The 16,180-nt window shown below is 38.1% G+C and overlaps 1 protein-coding gene across 2 annotated transcripts; it reads right to left on the reverse strand.

Annotated features, from left to right (window-relative positions):
- Nucleotides 1-22: 22 nt before the first annotated feature.
- Nucleotides 23-8,629, reverse strand: LOC127767774 (two-component response regulator-like PRR73). 2 transcript variants are annotated; one of them, XM_052293216.1, is made up of 10 exons: nt 8,548-8,629; nt 8,420-8,467; nt 7,834-8,288; nt 4,643-4,804; nt 4,398-4,531; nt 4,057-4,248; nt 2,470-2,650; nt 1,962-2,382; nt 1,097-1,880; nt 23-645 (listed from the first exon to the last, which is right to left on the reverse strand). In XM_052293216.1, the coding sequence occupies exons 3-10, from the start codon at nt 8,150-8,152 to the stop codon at nt 535-537; spliced, it is 2,304 nt and encodes a 767-aa protein (XP_052149176.1). In that variant the 5' UTR covers nt 8,153-8,288; nt 8,420-8,467; nt 8,548-8,629; the 3' UTR covers nt 23-534. The 2 variants fall into 2 exon arrangements, with proteins under 2 accessions (XP_052149176.1, XP_052149174.1); XM_052293214.1 differs by having other exon boundaries at nt 7,834-8,467.
- Nucleotides 8,630-16,180: the final 7,551 nt, after the last annotated feature.

Raw genomic sequence — 16,180 nt, forward strand, 5'->3', positions numbered from 1 at the left:
AAAACTTAAAAAGAAACCGTCATTACTGCACTGGGGTTGCCATTACTCCATAACAGTAGTCAACCACAAAATTGGAGCCAGCGGAAATTAACATGAAAAAGAAATGCAGCCAGCAGAAAAGTATGTACTATTTGACTTGAAAATAATGTCTCGCAATGAACAGTTGAACCCTCACTGATGTCAGCTCGATGTAGTAGTAAAGATTTAGCATTCATGATCCGGTAGAAATGTCAGATGGTTTGCTCCTCCTTAGACTCTCGACAAAGTGTCCAAGTGGATCTCTGCAAGGGAACTGGAGGTCACAAATAACCATCGCATCTAAGTTGTTACCGATTGCCATATTAAAATTAAATGCGTGGTCCACTGCATAGCACAAATTTCATCTGGAGTCAGGCACAGAAAATAATCATATGGGTTTTATTTATTGAGCACTCCAATGTGGGGATTGATGAGCTGCTTTCAGCTATGGAATGAATTGCGTAGCTCTCCAGCCGTCAAAGCAGATGCCATGTTGGATATGTAGGTGGTTCTTAGTTATCTGTCTTCGTCTTGGCCTGCCTGATCTTCCTGTCCAGATTGTCGCACGAATTGCCCGCGGATCCGAGGGCGCTGCTCAGCCAACCTCTTTCTGCTCTGATAGCGCACCTGAAAATAGGCGGACAAAGCCATCAGAAAGATACCGGTTCAATGCTAACCTTAGTCAGGCACAGCAGCAAGAAAAAAGTGTCTTTTTCCTCAAAAGTGAAACAACAGTGTCAAAACCGATTATTGCCTAAAGATCATACTCCCCTTATTAGACATTATGAATTACTTTGTGGAATGTAGTAATTCACTGGTTCGATCCTGGTACTTATTAAAGTTTGGCCCGCCCTTGGAAGAAACAACACTTTTTTATACTCTTTTCAAAAGTAGTGTTCACATCCGTACGAAGAAATTGTATCAATTGTCATTTTGTTTACCCAATCATTAGAATATACTACCACTCGTTTTTGCTATACTGAGTAGAATTCATAGCCCCCTCAAAGAGTTCAAGTGATTAATACTACTAATTTTAGGACTCATGACTTTGATAGGCGTGTAACTGAAAACAGGCTACCTTTTTTCCGAAGTTCCTCACTTTCCGTTTCTGTCTGAATTTGTTCAATGCAGCTTCTCGGTAACAGACCCCATTCTGATACATGTCATTACCACTACCGCTCCCACTTCCATTGCCACCTCCAGCCCCATTTTCATCCACGATACCATTAACAGTCTCCATGTTTGGCCTCCCAACATTGGGAGCAGTACTAGGTCCTCTTTGCCCATTGTTTCCATTATGGCCACCTGAAATGCTCCCGTTCACACTATAGTTTGCCGCATGACCTTCAATGGGAGGATCAAATACATTGGATGAACCACACTGAGCATCTGATGATCCTCGCTCAATGGATGGCTGCTGCTGCTGCTGTGTCATAACATGGACGTAGTAATGAACATGATGATGGTGCTGCATAAAGCTATTTTGTACATCTACAGGGTGGCCCACATTAACTCCATTAGCAATTCCTTCATCAACTTTGTCTTTCCCTACAACATTAGCAGGTGACGTTTGACGCTGCACAGGATGGAATGCTGATGTATGTTGGGTAGCTTTGACAGCTGATGGTGATATCACTTTTCCCCTGTTTGAAGAAGGTTTTGTGATGGCATTCTTAGTACTGGAGCCCATGTCATTGTTGTTGCTACTACCATTGGAGCCTTGCTTTATTTCAGCAGCATCTGAATTTGACTTCACCTTGCAGTTGGAGTCTGTTTTCAGAGCCTCTGAACTGTTATCTTGAGGTGAACAGCTTCCCCCAAATCCAGCTCCACCTTGATTAGAAGCCACAGTTGTATGGTACCTTGCAAGATAAGAAAACATTAGTACGCAATTTATTGCCATGTTCATAACTCAGGAGTGACACTGATATTATTTTTTGCACCTGGTGAAAGCTGAGAGATCTGATCTTTTCAGAATATTTCGTTCATCATGGATTTCAGTTGCAGATCCAGTTGTTTTCAATCTCTTCAAACCCAACTCTTCAGATGTCATATCAATGAGAGAATCACGATTTTTATCATTTCCATCTGGAACCTTGGAGGAGCAATCAGGAGCATTATTGATTCTAACTACTTGTTTGTCATCTGTGCTTCTGGCTATTGAACTAATTAAATCAACAGTTTGAGTAGTTGGTTCATTCTGTGTGTTCCTACTATCTGTTTCTCTTGTTGTTTTACTTTGGGGCATGAGAGTTTCATGCTGTTTTTCTGTTGGATTAACGGACATCTCTCTTGGAGAAGATTGGTACTCCATACTAGAATTTCTAGGAGCTCCTATTTCTAAGTACTTCCCCATGGAGTCATCTGAGAAAAGAAAGAAAAATGAGTATAGTTGGGTTGAACAAAAAGGTAACGTTTTCTATATTACCATGGATGTATCAAGCATAGTACCGTTATTTTCTTTATGTTTCTTTCCGCTCCTTTTATTTGCAGTCGGTAACCACCTGTTGCTGCATATCTCTGATGTGGGGTGAATTACTTGCGCACAAGTACTATCTGGTAGATCGGATGGTTGATCAGGAGACATTTGTTGTGGGCTGTCAATCTCCACTGCACGCTTTGTCCATGAACTCTGCGTTTTAAAACAGGCTGATGGCATGAGAATACATTGGCACAATTGTCCTACATTTAGAGAAAACTGTTCGCGAAGTTGTTTTTTCATTTACAACATTAGAATGCAACATTTTCACCAATCCACCTATTAGCATGTAAGTCAGTTTTACTGTAAAGTCTTATACAAGAGTTATATAATCAGTTTGGCTATTATGTGGCCATCGGCACATGTAAGTTGTTTATTTTGCATGGGTCTTTAAATGTTCCACAAAACAAGTAGTAGTAGTGTTTAATCCTGTATGGCTTAAATTTGAGATCATAGAAAGAGGCGATAGTGATTTCATTAAAAAAACTGATGGATCTTAATCCTCACACCATCAGATTTCCTGGCCCATCCCCAGGGATGGGTGGGGATTTAGGACTTGCCAAACGGGGCCTTAGTTGGGACACTGTTGATTTGTGGTAACTCCATATACAACTCCAAAGCAAATCGTTACTTAGCTAGCGGTAAGAGAAACATGGCAATAATTTCAATAGTGTGGAGAAGTTTTACAGTATATTGTTATTTTTCTAATAATCAAGCAAATAAATCAATAAATCCTAGTTTTCTATTCTGCACCCTCTAGTTTCTATACATACATCACTGATAGACAGATACTCCCTCCAGTCATAAATATCTGTCATTTAGGACAAGATTTGGTCAAAAATTTGAAATTCTTACCATAAATTCTATATCAGAATAAGTTTATAAAACCTAGTAAGTTTATGATATTATAATAGTACTTTTCAAGGAAAATCGATGTCTACCAAATTTCCTGTTTGTAAACTAAGCATTTGAGAAATTATTGATGGTTGGAATTTTTAAAAGTTTAATCAAATATTGTCCTAAACATCAAATATTTATGTCCGGATAGAATACCAGTCAACATGTCACCAATTCACCACTAACGATTCAGTCCCCTAGTAAATCGTCTCTTCAACCTCCACAACAAAACCATCGGACATAAAGTCTGATCACTTGCACAAAATAGAGGTTTCTTACCATATAAACAAACATGCATATGAAGAAACTATTGGCAGTTGACATGATAAAAGGTAGTGTGCTATCCTCATGAAAGATCATGCCAACTCATATTTGGAATAGATAGATAGAAAGAAAGGAGGAAACATTGCAACTCTATTTGCTAGTATAAATTTAGAATTTTGGATATTTTGTATTATTTTCCATGAAAAAGAATTCAGGGTTAAAACATAAGGTTGATATACCCACTATAAAACAGCGGATAAATTTGATATGTATTTCCAGTTAATTTGCGATGAATGCTAGCAAAAAGTTCTAACTAGCGTTCATATTCATATATATCTAGCAATAGACATAACACATAAGAGTAACACTGTTTCGAAAAGTAGTAAACGGTCTCTTACTTGAGTGCCACTGCCATTATCACTGCCATCCCTAGCGTTGTGTCCAACACTTAAGTCGTCATCATCTTCATCATTGTCATCATCATCCTCGTTGTCATTATTGCTACCGCTGTTATTCTCATATTCATCATCAACCTTTGGTTTGGTACACTTTTGTGTTCGGATGCCACTTTCGCTTCCACTGCCACTGGACTGAATTACAAATAGACAAATTATATTCAGATTAGTCACATAAAAAATATTCAGACAAAGAAGTTAGAATCAAAATACTATGAGTTACACGGAGAGTTGGGGACTTGATCCCACATTAAAGGTAGGCCAACAAAAAAAAACAAACTTACACTGTGGCATCGTCTCCAAACATGCTGCCAAAGGTTCTTAAGTTCATTCTTACGTATAGGCTTCACTAGAAAGTCAACTGCTCCTTTTGACAAACACTTAAAGACTGTACCCATTGAGTCATTCGAAGACATCACTGCATGAGAATGACATCAGCATCAGTCAAACATATTCAGACTAAAAGGTTATGTAGAAATGTGTCACAGTATGTAAGTGAAAAATGTGGTTGAGCAAGAATGCTACTTACTAATCACGGGAATATCCTTGCAAATTTTGTGGCTTGTGATCTTACTAAGCAGACCAATGCCAGACAGACGTGGCATTACGACCTCGGTCAATACAAGGTCAATGTGGTTTTGCAGATCTTCAAGACATTGCCATGCATGTAGCCCATTTTCAGCAGGGATAACTAGAATGAAAGAGATACAGTAGATGCCAAATCAATAAACTAACATAATGCAAAACATAGTTTTAGATAAACCTTCAGTGCTAAGAGAAACAAGCATGCATAATTCTAGTAAGACATATAACATACAATAAACATACTTTCCAGGTTAACAAACCAATCATGATGCAATTAACATGTTTACGATCCATAGAATTCACTTCAAGATGTATTTAATTATTCCTCCGAGTACAACAAACATTGCAGAGGCTGAGCTCAACGTTGTAAAGTTCTAGCTTCAATTGCTACGTGACAGTAGGAACACAAGTTCAACATTTGTCAAAACACTATAGTTGCATAGCCTTCCATAAGAACAAAAAAAGAACTTTCTCAGAGTCCAAACTGGAAAAAGGAATCATGTAAACTTATAGGTAACCTTCCAGAATGTAACTACCTAGATTTTGTGGTTAGTTCCATGCATATCCACCCTCTGCTGATATCGAATATCGGGAAATGGAAATATATCAGACCAAGTAAATAACAGATCATGATTTCATATACAAGAGCCTTTTCCCCTTCTTTTTCCACAGAATGTCCCTTTATATGTCAGATGTCAGTGGCATACGAGGAATATCCAAATTAATATTAACTTAGAATCATTTTGACATCAACAGTTAAGTGAAGATTGGGGCTTCAAATGGTCCAATTGTAGTAGCTGGTTGACACAAGGTGCACAGGTTGACACTATGTGCACTGTGCAACAACGTGAAAAGGGTCAGTTCTCTTACAGAATTTCCAATTGACATTTAACAGAGTTACAAAGGTAAAACATGATGAATCAAGAGTTATCCAGTTTTTACTAATTGCTAATAAAAAGCAGAACACTCATCGATGACAAGACAATACCAGTACAAATACAAAACTATTAAAACATTTGAACAAGACGATAGTTAGAAAACAAACTACATCATTAGGTCAGAGTTGACCATAATCGAGTTGTTCAAATCAGTCAGTGCACCTTATTCAAATCTTCTTCTACCTAGTGTAATAAGGTTAATTAAATAATAGATGTGGTTGAGTTCAACATGAAAAAAAAGAGAGAAACAATTGGATCTACTGGCCTTGATCATGTAACTTCCAAAATGCTTCCTTCAGCATAATTCGATATTTTGACAATTGCCACCAAGATTGACAATCTAATTGTCTAGCAGGTAGTAGTAGTAGGTGTTGCATCCAGTACTCCCCATTCTTAAAGTTTAAACAGGTTTAGGAATCTTAAAGAAAACAGAAATCTAGGAGTATATTATCTATGTATGCTGTTTTTAATTCAAATATGTGTAATATTATGATTAATTTCATGGAGAGGACAGAATCATAGGGAATCCTGTCATGGAACTATTATTATCGACAACCCTGAGGTTATCATAAATTCATAAACCATCTTAATGTCGAGCAGGCCTTTAGCACATGAATGTCTGGGCTTGGTTCAGGTCTTGTAAAAAATTTTAAAAGAAGAGAGTGGAAGCAAGATTGACAAAAGAACAAACCAAAAATGAAACTGTAGGAATAGCACTATTGTTAGAGTTATCTAATGATAAAATCCAGGGCAAAGCCATGGTGCATTGCATGGCAAATACAGGAATCCAGTGTCACACCTATGTGACCAGATCACACTCTTATCTGAAAATGGCAGTTGGTGCATCAGCACCTGCACTTGGAAATCTGGAAGCGCAGAACCCTCTTGAATCTGCCCAATCAAATTGCAGAAGAAAAATCATGTAATGCAAGCATTCACAATCAGCAGGGTCAGGTCCAGCATGCAAGCATCAGGTCCATAGTCAATGCTCCTTCGGTATGGTAAATTGCTCTTGTAAATAGTCAATGCTACCATCATGTAAGTAGAGTGACCCTAGTGGCATTTTACCCTGGATCCAGCGCCAATAATAAGGTAGTTGAGCATATTAACAAGAGAAGAGGGAGGAGGGAGTAGTGATGCCAAGATGACTTGATGGTATGGCAAATTTGAAAATTGGGGGAACGTGGTGCTAACAGAAAATAACACCGATGCCTATAGCAGGTCTTTTCATGTCAGTTACTTGATCCAGGATACAGAAGAGATTGGTCCTGCGGGCAGCCTGTAGTAAAATGTAGAGGCACTATGTTCCATTTTTTTTTCTTCATTGGGAGAGGAATGTGGATGAGTACTTAAAACTAAATTCAAGACTATATAGAAAAAATCACCAGAATATCCCCAGTCCACATCTGGCCCACTAGTCTATCTTCAACTGCCATGTGTTGGAATATGCACTCGTCTGCTGTCTATGCTAACTATAGTGCCTGCCGTGCGTATTGGAAGCAGGCCTATGCACTATACCCCTCTGGTTACCAAGAATGACCATGCCAATGAGACCAATCAGCTGATGCATAAAGATAGTGATATTCAATATTTGGAACCTTTCTTCTTAAGGAAAAAAGGGCAAGTCAACTAATTGTTAAGCGAGATAATTAGACAAAAAATGCCTTTTTCTAAATATAGCTTCATAGCATGGTGAATTTTTACCGCGTCTAAGTTCAAAAATGTGACTCAACCGCACTTTCTTTTTTACAATGCACAATACATATTTTTTATATAGTGGAGAGAGCAAATTTTCCCTTGTATAGAAAAAATCACAACTGAATGCAACATAAAACTGGAATTGAGAAATAAATATGTAGTTAGGAAACCTTTAGTCCCCGTTTGAACATGCTAAACATGAAGATTAAATATGTACACGTAAAACGAGAAAGTCATTAGCGCATGATTAATTGAGTTTTAATTATTTCAAATTTGAAAATGGATTTATTTGATATTTTAAAATAACTTTTATATACAAAGTTTTCACATAAAACAACATTAGTAGTTTGAAAAGCATGCTAAGGAAAACCGAGGTAAAATCTTCATCTTACTCTCCATTCTCCAATACGAATATGTGATCATAAAAGTAATTTAACTTCCCTCGGAAAATAGAAAAACTTATTAACAATAAATTGGTATTGCAATTTGCAGTGCATACCTTCATAACAACACTTACGAAGCAGTGCGCTGACCACCTGACGGGTAGAGTCATCATTCTCCACCAGCAAGACCCTCAGTGTCTTCACAGGGAGGAACCTCTCCCACCGGACAATCCGCACTTGGTGCTCCTTCTGTTCATCTGTTTGCTGGGGCTCTGGTGGTGTACTGTGCCCATTGGGTAAGTCCTCTCCCATGCCATTCCTCCATTCCTCCTCCTCTGGCTTGTGACTATGACCATTCTCCAGGATGCCATTCCCTGTCCCCTTAACATCGTCTCGGGAAGGCTCGTCCGTACCAGCTTCGCAGGCGCTACCCATCAACCAGATTGGAAGAGAGATAATGCGCCGTTGATCTGAGTGACTAGGGATAGTTCACAGATTGTGGGGTGCATCGGGTGCATCATACGCCCAACGTTAGAAAAAGCATATGCTGCACCCAGTCAGCTACTTGGATCTGCCAGAAACACACAGGAATCAAAGAGTCCAGTCTATTATGAACAAGACATGCTCGGAATAAGCTTTCTACTTTTTCCTATACAAGGTAATAAGCTACTCTTATATGCGGCAATGGTCTGAGAGGACTACTTCAAGCCGAACTGAAAGGAATACTTCACAATCAATTGCTTCCGAGTCCTGAAAAGCATCGAACATCTGATCAAAATTCGGGGGAAATCCTCAAAAGAGGAGATCCGGAGCCGTGAGGATTCACCTACTTTAGAAACTTGCTGTGAGTAGAGCAGAAACCAGCGCCTCCCACAAAAGTCCTACCAATTCACGGCGCTTGGGGAGCTAAAATGGCAGTAAAATTAGGCTTTATCAGGTCAGTCAGACGATTCTCAAACAGTCGGGCTAAAAAAAATCAGAACGGACGAAGCGCTCGAAGCATGCCTCAGCCTGAGAGAAGAGGAAAGAAAATCGCTAAGAAAAAAGCGGGTCGCCGTACTCCTCCACCCGTGCCGGACTCCGGCGGCGAGCGGCCGAGATCCGCCGGTTTCCAGACCCCCTCGCACCCCCTGCCGCACAAAAACAAAAAAGCCTATAAATCAATCGATCCCCAAACCCCAACGCGACCGAGCTCTTGTCGCGCACGCGGCGACGTACGGCGGGGCGCCGCACCGTGGGGAGCTCACGTATCGGAGGCACAAGCCGGCGGCGAGGAGCCGTGAGCAGCGGCGGACACAGGCACCCGCGCGCGCGCTGCTGCTGCTACGGCCAGAGCTGGAAGCCGCGAGGAGGAGGAGGACGACGACGCGGAGGAGGAGGAGGCGGTGGTGGTGAGAGGCGGAAGGCGGAGGAGGAGGAGGCGATAGATAACGGGGGAGGAGACGGGGGGAGGTGACGTGGAGCAAGTGGAGGTGGGGAGGGTGTGGGGGTGGGGCCCGCTCCGCCCGAGATCCGACGAAATCTAAAGCCGCGCGCTCCCGCAGTTGCCCCGGGATCCACCCCCGCAGCGGAGATCGCCTCCGTCCACGTGGCCGCGTCCTTTGCTGGGTCGCTGCGACTGGGCCTTTGTGGGGCTGGTTGGGCCGAGGATTGGGTGTGGGGCCAGGAGGCGGCGGGGCCCACGCTCCGGTGGGAAAGATCGTCACGGCATGGCTTAACGGCGTTTAAGCCGGGGCCTTGAGAGTGATTTGTGAGCAAGAGCACCGCCGCGTTCTTCCTTCTTCCGGAGCTGGAATTGTTTGGCATTATTATTACTGTCTTTTTATTTGCCTTTTCGCTATAGTGGTCGGTATCATTATGTTGTGCCTGGGAAATAGCCATCTTTCCACCAAAGCTTAGCCCCCTTTAAATTGGAAGAAAAAAAAACTGAAATCCTACACTATCCATACCTTTTAACTCGTAGGAATGAGAAAAGAAAAAACATAGGAAACTTTCCTATTCCTACTATTCTAGAGGAAAAATGTAAAAAAAAATTAACATCCATTTTAACCTCTTGAAAAATTTCCTTTGAGTCTATCTCTCTCATTTGATTCCCACGTTTTTTCCACGGTCCAATTAAACGGTCATTCATGTGTTTTACAATCATCTGTTTTACACTTGCATTCCTATCAGAATCATGTGTTTTTTTATTCCTCTGTTTTTTCACTCCTGCGATTCAAAGGGGCCCTTAATATATACTTTCTCCGTTTCAAAAAACTTAACTAGTACTAGATATAGGCATATCCAGATTCGTAGTACTACAATGTGTTAACATCTAATACTATATCGGTTTTTTATGGAACGAAGAGAGTACGTCTTATAGTAGTAGGTCTTAAATTGAAAAGGATACGGACCTTATTGCTTACTCCCTCGATCCCATAAAAACTAACCTAGATGGGATGTGATGTTTTATAGTACAATGAATATGCGGCCGAGTTTAGTTCCCAACTTTTTCTTCAAACTTCTAATTTTTCCATCACATCAAAACTTTCCTACACACACAAACTTCCAACTTTTCAGTCGCATCGTTTCAATTTCAATAAAACTTCCATTTTTGGCGTGAACTAAACACACCCTGCATTGTACTATAAAATGTCGCATCTGTCCTAGGTTGCGTTTTTTTTACGGAGGGAGTATTCCCTCCATTTAATATTATAAGTCGTTTGATTTTTGTCCTCGTCAAAATTCTTTAAGTTTGAAACAAGTTGGTAGAAAATATAGTAATATTTTCAACATAAAACAAACATATCATCAAAATATATTTATATTGTAGATTTTTTTTAATTTTTTCTATAAACTTGGTCGAATCTAAATAACTTTTACTAGCAAAATAGTCGAACGACTTATAATATGAAACAGAGGGAGTAATGGAGTAATTACTAAATAATGATAACATGAATGATGTACTCTTAAATTTATACTACATTGCTTTCGAAATAGTTGTCTTTACTAAATTCACATTTTGTCCTAAAATACTTGTTGTCAGTTTAAATTTCTTCTGATTATACCCCTCAATTATTATTTCACTTCTAACCGTACATTATTAAATAAGAGACATTATAGTTTTTTTCTTAAATCTTAATTTATGCTAAACTATTTAGAATAGGAAGTATTTTGGGACGGGGAGAAGTATTATTGATCATTACATGGATATGATGAGATATGTCTGCTTCGACTAGTTTCTGGAATCATGATAAAATCAACGTTGTCATTGCAAAGTTATCCTCTCCTGAAGCATCATTTAATTCTCTCGGTGGTTGAAAGGATATCTTTTATAGGTGGTAGAAAGGATTATTTGTTAATAAGGGTTACAATTTTAATTTTTCGGTTGAAGCTTTGACCATTAGTTACTCTTAAATTGTTACTCCCTTCATCTTAAAATAATTTAACCTAGAATGTGATGTGATCCATCTTAATACAATTTGTTACTCGGGGCTACAATTTTAATATTTCAGTTAAAGCTTTGACCATTGATTACTCTTAAATTGTTACTCCCTCCGTCCTAAAATAACTTAGCCTAGAATATGTTGTAATCCATTCTAATACAAGAAATCCGAATAAGCTTTTGTTGAGATTCATTGTACACTAGGATGGATCTCACCATATATTAGGTTGAGTTATTTTAGGATGGAGGGAGTAGACCGGAGTGAACAAAAGTTTTATACTTATATTTAAAGCATAACCCACTTTAATACATGACATGGTTTTTAGTGTTTATAAATATTTTTTAGAAAGATGAGTGTTTGAAAGAGAATAGTGTATCGTGCCAATTATTAATAAACAGAGTGAGTATTTTAGAAGATTGCATGTCTAGCCTAATAGAAGATTCACCAATCACCGTTAGGAAGATTCACCAATCACCGTTAGACCATTCCTAATAAGAGTTCCATTCTCACTAAATAGGGTGTCATGTCAATATATCTTTTATGATGTGACAAGAAATTAATAAAGTGAGAGATGAAATGAGTTTCATCTAGATGAAACCATGTTTACACTATTTCTAATACAATTTATCTCTTGCATGCGCTATCTATGAAACAATAAAAATAAAACCACGCATTGTGTGAGTTGTTTCAATGATCAATTAAATGTGTTGGTGCTTATGTGGCACCTTTGAAAATACAAAAATGACGCTTCACTGAGAATGGCCTTATGTTTTTTCATTTGTGCCATCTCATATGTATATTTTATTTTTGATTATGGCCTTGATGAATTTGATTTTGCCTTCAAGATCTCGAATATCATCAGTATGTCAGGTAGGAAAAAAAAATGTTTGAATGGACAGTTAGCTCTATCCTCATCTTTTGCAGAGTTTAGGGGTACGTTACTAAGTTAGTCACCTTACTACCAAACATTATCAGAAGAGGATATATAATTGATAATAAGGAGTATGTTTCAGTGCGATATAGTTGGAAAAAAAAAACTTAAATTAGCACCGGATCGATTTCTTAAGCATTCTTCTAAACTCTTGCGTAACCTACGAAACAAATCTGTTAGTTCGGAGGATCACTATTCTATTTATTGAACTATACTTTCTTTTTTGTCCTAGCTATGTAGTTTAAGTTCACGATTACGACGGAAACCGGCAGCAGGTAGCTAGAATGTTCTGAAGGCTTATGATTAGTACTTGATTGCATGGTGGAGCTAGGATTTTAGGTCGATAAGGTGTTATAGTCGACTATCTAACAATCATGTGCTGCAAATGATGTATGCAAAAATCATAAAAAATAGTGACGAGTAACAAATTTAAAGAGACCAACTAATTTCGATGAACTTGTGTATTAATCCACACTCTCTAGTAATATTAATGTTTGATACATTTTATCTGTACTAGTCGTTTCATTAACACGTGGTAATTTTCTTTTCAAGAATTGTTTCCATCATATTCATACATGTGGTAACAAAATGTATCCACTTGTTTCAATCCGTACTAGTTTTGGGTTGTAAATAACAAGCTTGTTAGCTGTTGCCCGTGTTAGTTACTCAGATGTTGTTTATGGGTTGAGCAATCGTGCGAAGAATGGGCCAATTATGGCTGAGTATTAGTGTCAATAGACAATATTCATTGGTGTCATCCATGGAAGAATAGAAGGGAGTACATGGAATAGGCCAAAGACCACTGGTGTCATGTGACACCACTGCTATAACACTAGCTCCGCCCCTGCTTGACTGCTTATAAACTATATATGTGGCATCATCGACAACTAAACTATAAATGTACGAATCATAGGTATAAGTCTATAATCCTATTTAGACTATTTTTCTTTAGACTTATAAGCCAGCTTGTGAGACAAAAAAAAACTAAACTTAAACAAACGAGCAGTTTTTATATTTGGCTTTTCAAGCTAAAGAGACAGAAACAAAGATTTTTATACAGGTTCGGGCCTCTTCATAGGAGGGTAACAATCCTACTCCTGTTGGCCGAAGCCGGTCTTGCACTTATTCATCAGAATCAAACAAGTACAATATTTGGGATAACTTATCTAGCTGTCGTTGACTTGGCGGCATGGATCACCAACACATAGTCGACGATAGGGTAGTCTTCCCCTCTCGAATACGAGCTCGTCGAGACGAGATCAGATACGGCGCTAGATCCCTCTTGTCGGCCTCCGCGGGCACCAGATTGAGTCTGTCTAGGCTAATCTATGATATCGATATCTGGCGACGTATTGGTTTGTGTGTCTCTTCTCCTTCTAAGGGGTCTTGTATTTATACCCATAGATATCTCTTTGTCCAAATAGAACTAGGAAGACTAATATGGATACGATCCGAATAGTCCTTATAGTTTCCATGTAGAACTCGGAGAGCGCTACGGCTCGGACGTCCGGCATCACACCAAAAATTGGACGTCTAAACGAGCGCATGTGAGAACGAACCTTGTCCTGTAACGTACTCCGTATGTGTCTAACTGTTTCTTTTCATTCTTTCCTCCTCTCTTTAAATAGTTTTTCTCCTAAATTACTTATCTGACCTACGATCCGATCACACCGTTGTATTCATTGCAATTAAATTTTTACAATAAGATATCACATAATTATATTATGTCAAAAGAAAAACATGTGTTTCAAACTGTTAGAATAAAATGTTTCATACGTGATAGTGATAGGTTTCAATATGTGTCTTCGGTGTGTTTCACAAAATTCCTGAAATTAACTGCTACTACTCTCTCTCCACCTCATGTATGCATACATGCATGTATTTTAGCAAGCTTTAAAATGATTTTTCTTTTAAATTACTAATGCAATCTATGATCCGATCACACCGTTGGATTCGTTGTAATTAAATCTTTACAACAAGATATCACATGATTATATTTTGATAAAAGAAAAACATATGTTTCAATCCGTCAATACTTGTTGTTTCATATGTGACAACAACATGTTTCAACGTGTATCTTCACCATGTTTCATAAAAATATTTAAATGTTTCAGTTGTTGTTTTCTTTGTTTCATCATATATAACTTAATGTTTCACTTGTTGGTCAACGCTCACCCCCGTACTGCCGCACGCCCGCGTTGCTTCCATGCCGCGTTGCTTGCCTGCCCTACATATGTTGCTTGCGCTGCTGCTTGCATACTCTCTCTCCCTCTCCCTTCTATTACACGTGTCTAATTTTTTCCTCAAATTGTAAATATTTTTCCCCAAAATTATATATCTGATCTAAATTTCAATTATACCATTAGATTTTTGCACAAATACTTAATTATGTTGAAATATTTTTAAATCGGACGCTACAAATCATACATTCAATATTTTTTTCAAATATCGAATGCTGCTCCTCATCTGTATGCAAGGACGCGTTGGAGGAGCGAGGTTGTCGCATGCATGCATCATGAATGCAGGAGTAGAGCTAGTTGCCAAGGTGGCCTGAGGCACTATTACTTTCTATCTCTTAATCAAACTTTAAACAAAATTTTATTCTAAAATATATACCCAATCTATAATTTATAACAAGATCTCACATAAATATATTTTTGATAAAAATATATATGTGTTCTAGAAAAAAACAAACTTGTGTTGAACTATTTTAAAATAATTCTTTCATCACTTGTGGAGATGTTTCAACCCACTTCACAAATTGTTCCAAAGAAGTACAACATATAAAAAGTATTGATGGCAACAATAATCATTATTACATGAAACATTAAGTCCCGACTAATGAAACATTTTTTATATTTAGATTGAAACATCGAATTATAATTATTGTTGAAACATAAAAAATATATTTGCTGAAACATGTAAAAAAAGACATCATGAAACATTGCTAATGTATTAGTGAAACATCAACAAATGCTTGTTGGAACATTTAAGTAACAATGTGTGCAACATTTAAAAAGTAAAATTAAAAGTCGTCGGAATGTAGTCATGTGATATCTTGTTATAAAGATTTAATTGTAACGAATCCAATGATATAATTAGATTGAAATTCAGACAAATAGTTTAAGAGAAAAAATCATTTAAATTTTGAAACATATTTGCATGCATGCTCCGTTGGCTTATCAGTACACCTAACCAACTGTTTCACCATGCACCTACACTGTTGTTCTTTTAGATTGAGACGTCCGATTTTTTATTTCTGGTTGGACGGCCGATGGTAAGCATTTCCATGTAGAACTTTGCTTATCCTTCCTTATCCGGAACTCCTTCTATATACGAGGTATGATTCCGTATAAGACTTAGTATATGGTGGACTCTGCCGAGCTTAGTCGATTATTATTGGGTATGTGTTATCCATAACTATGACATGTATGACTTCACCATTAAACTTAGTGCTCTAAAGCCATTGGCTAATAAAACATATAAGAAAAACTTAGGTCAAAAGTTCAAGCCAATAAACCTAAACAAAAAAAAACCCTTAGGATTATATGAATCTACCATATAACGTTTGAAAATATATAATGGCCCGCATGTGAGCTCTAGGCTTGGGATCTATCTGACTTCGCCTTAAACTACCCATAACTCTGCATATTACGAAAGCAATATAACGTGAGATAAATCTCATACCGTGATTCTATTAACCTACAGAACAAAATTGTTATTAGTCAAATTTAAATAGGGGAGTTGCGACAATTATCCGAAAACATATAAAGTATTATCAAATCAATAATTTTCCCGAAAAAAAATGTGAGCTAATAATTACAACTATAATATTTTGGCATTTATATAATTTAGGTGTTTCTTGGCATACGTCGTTACTCGTTTGATTGATCTCCAATTCTTTAGAGTTCAGAGTTGGATTGGTCTCTCTTGCTCTTTGGAGTTCAGTGTCTAGTAGAAGAGATAAACCTGGACGGTGCTCGATTTGACATCCCGCTTTATTTCCTTCTTTTTATCGACCGCAGCTTCTCCGTGTCATGCTAATCCTTAAAATTTTTCTAAAGTTGCCTACAAATTTAAACCAGAGGATCTATATAACTACATAAG

Source organism: Oryza glaberrima, chromosome 3 (assembly GCF_000147395.1).
Source record: "Oryza glaberrima chromosome 3, OglaRS2, whole genome shotgun sequence".
Lineage (NCBI taxonomy): Eukaryota > Viridiplantae > Streptophyta > Magnoliopsida > Poales > Poaceae > Oryza > Oryza glaberrima.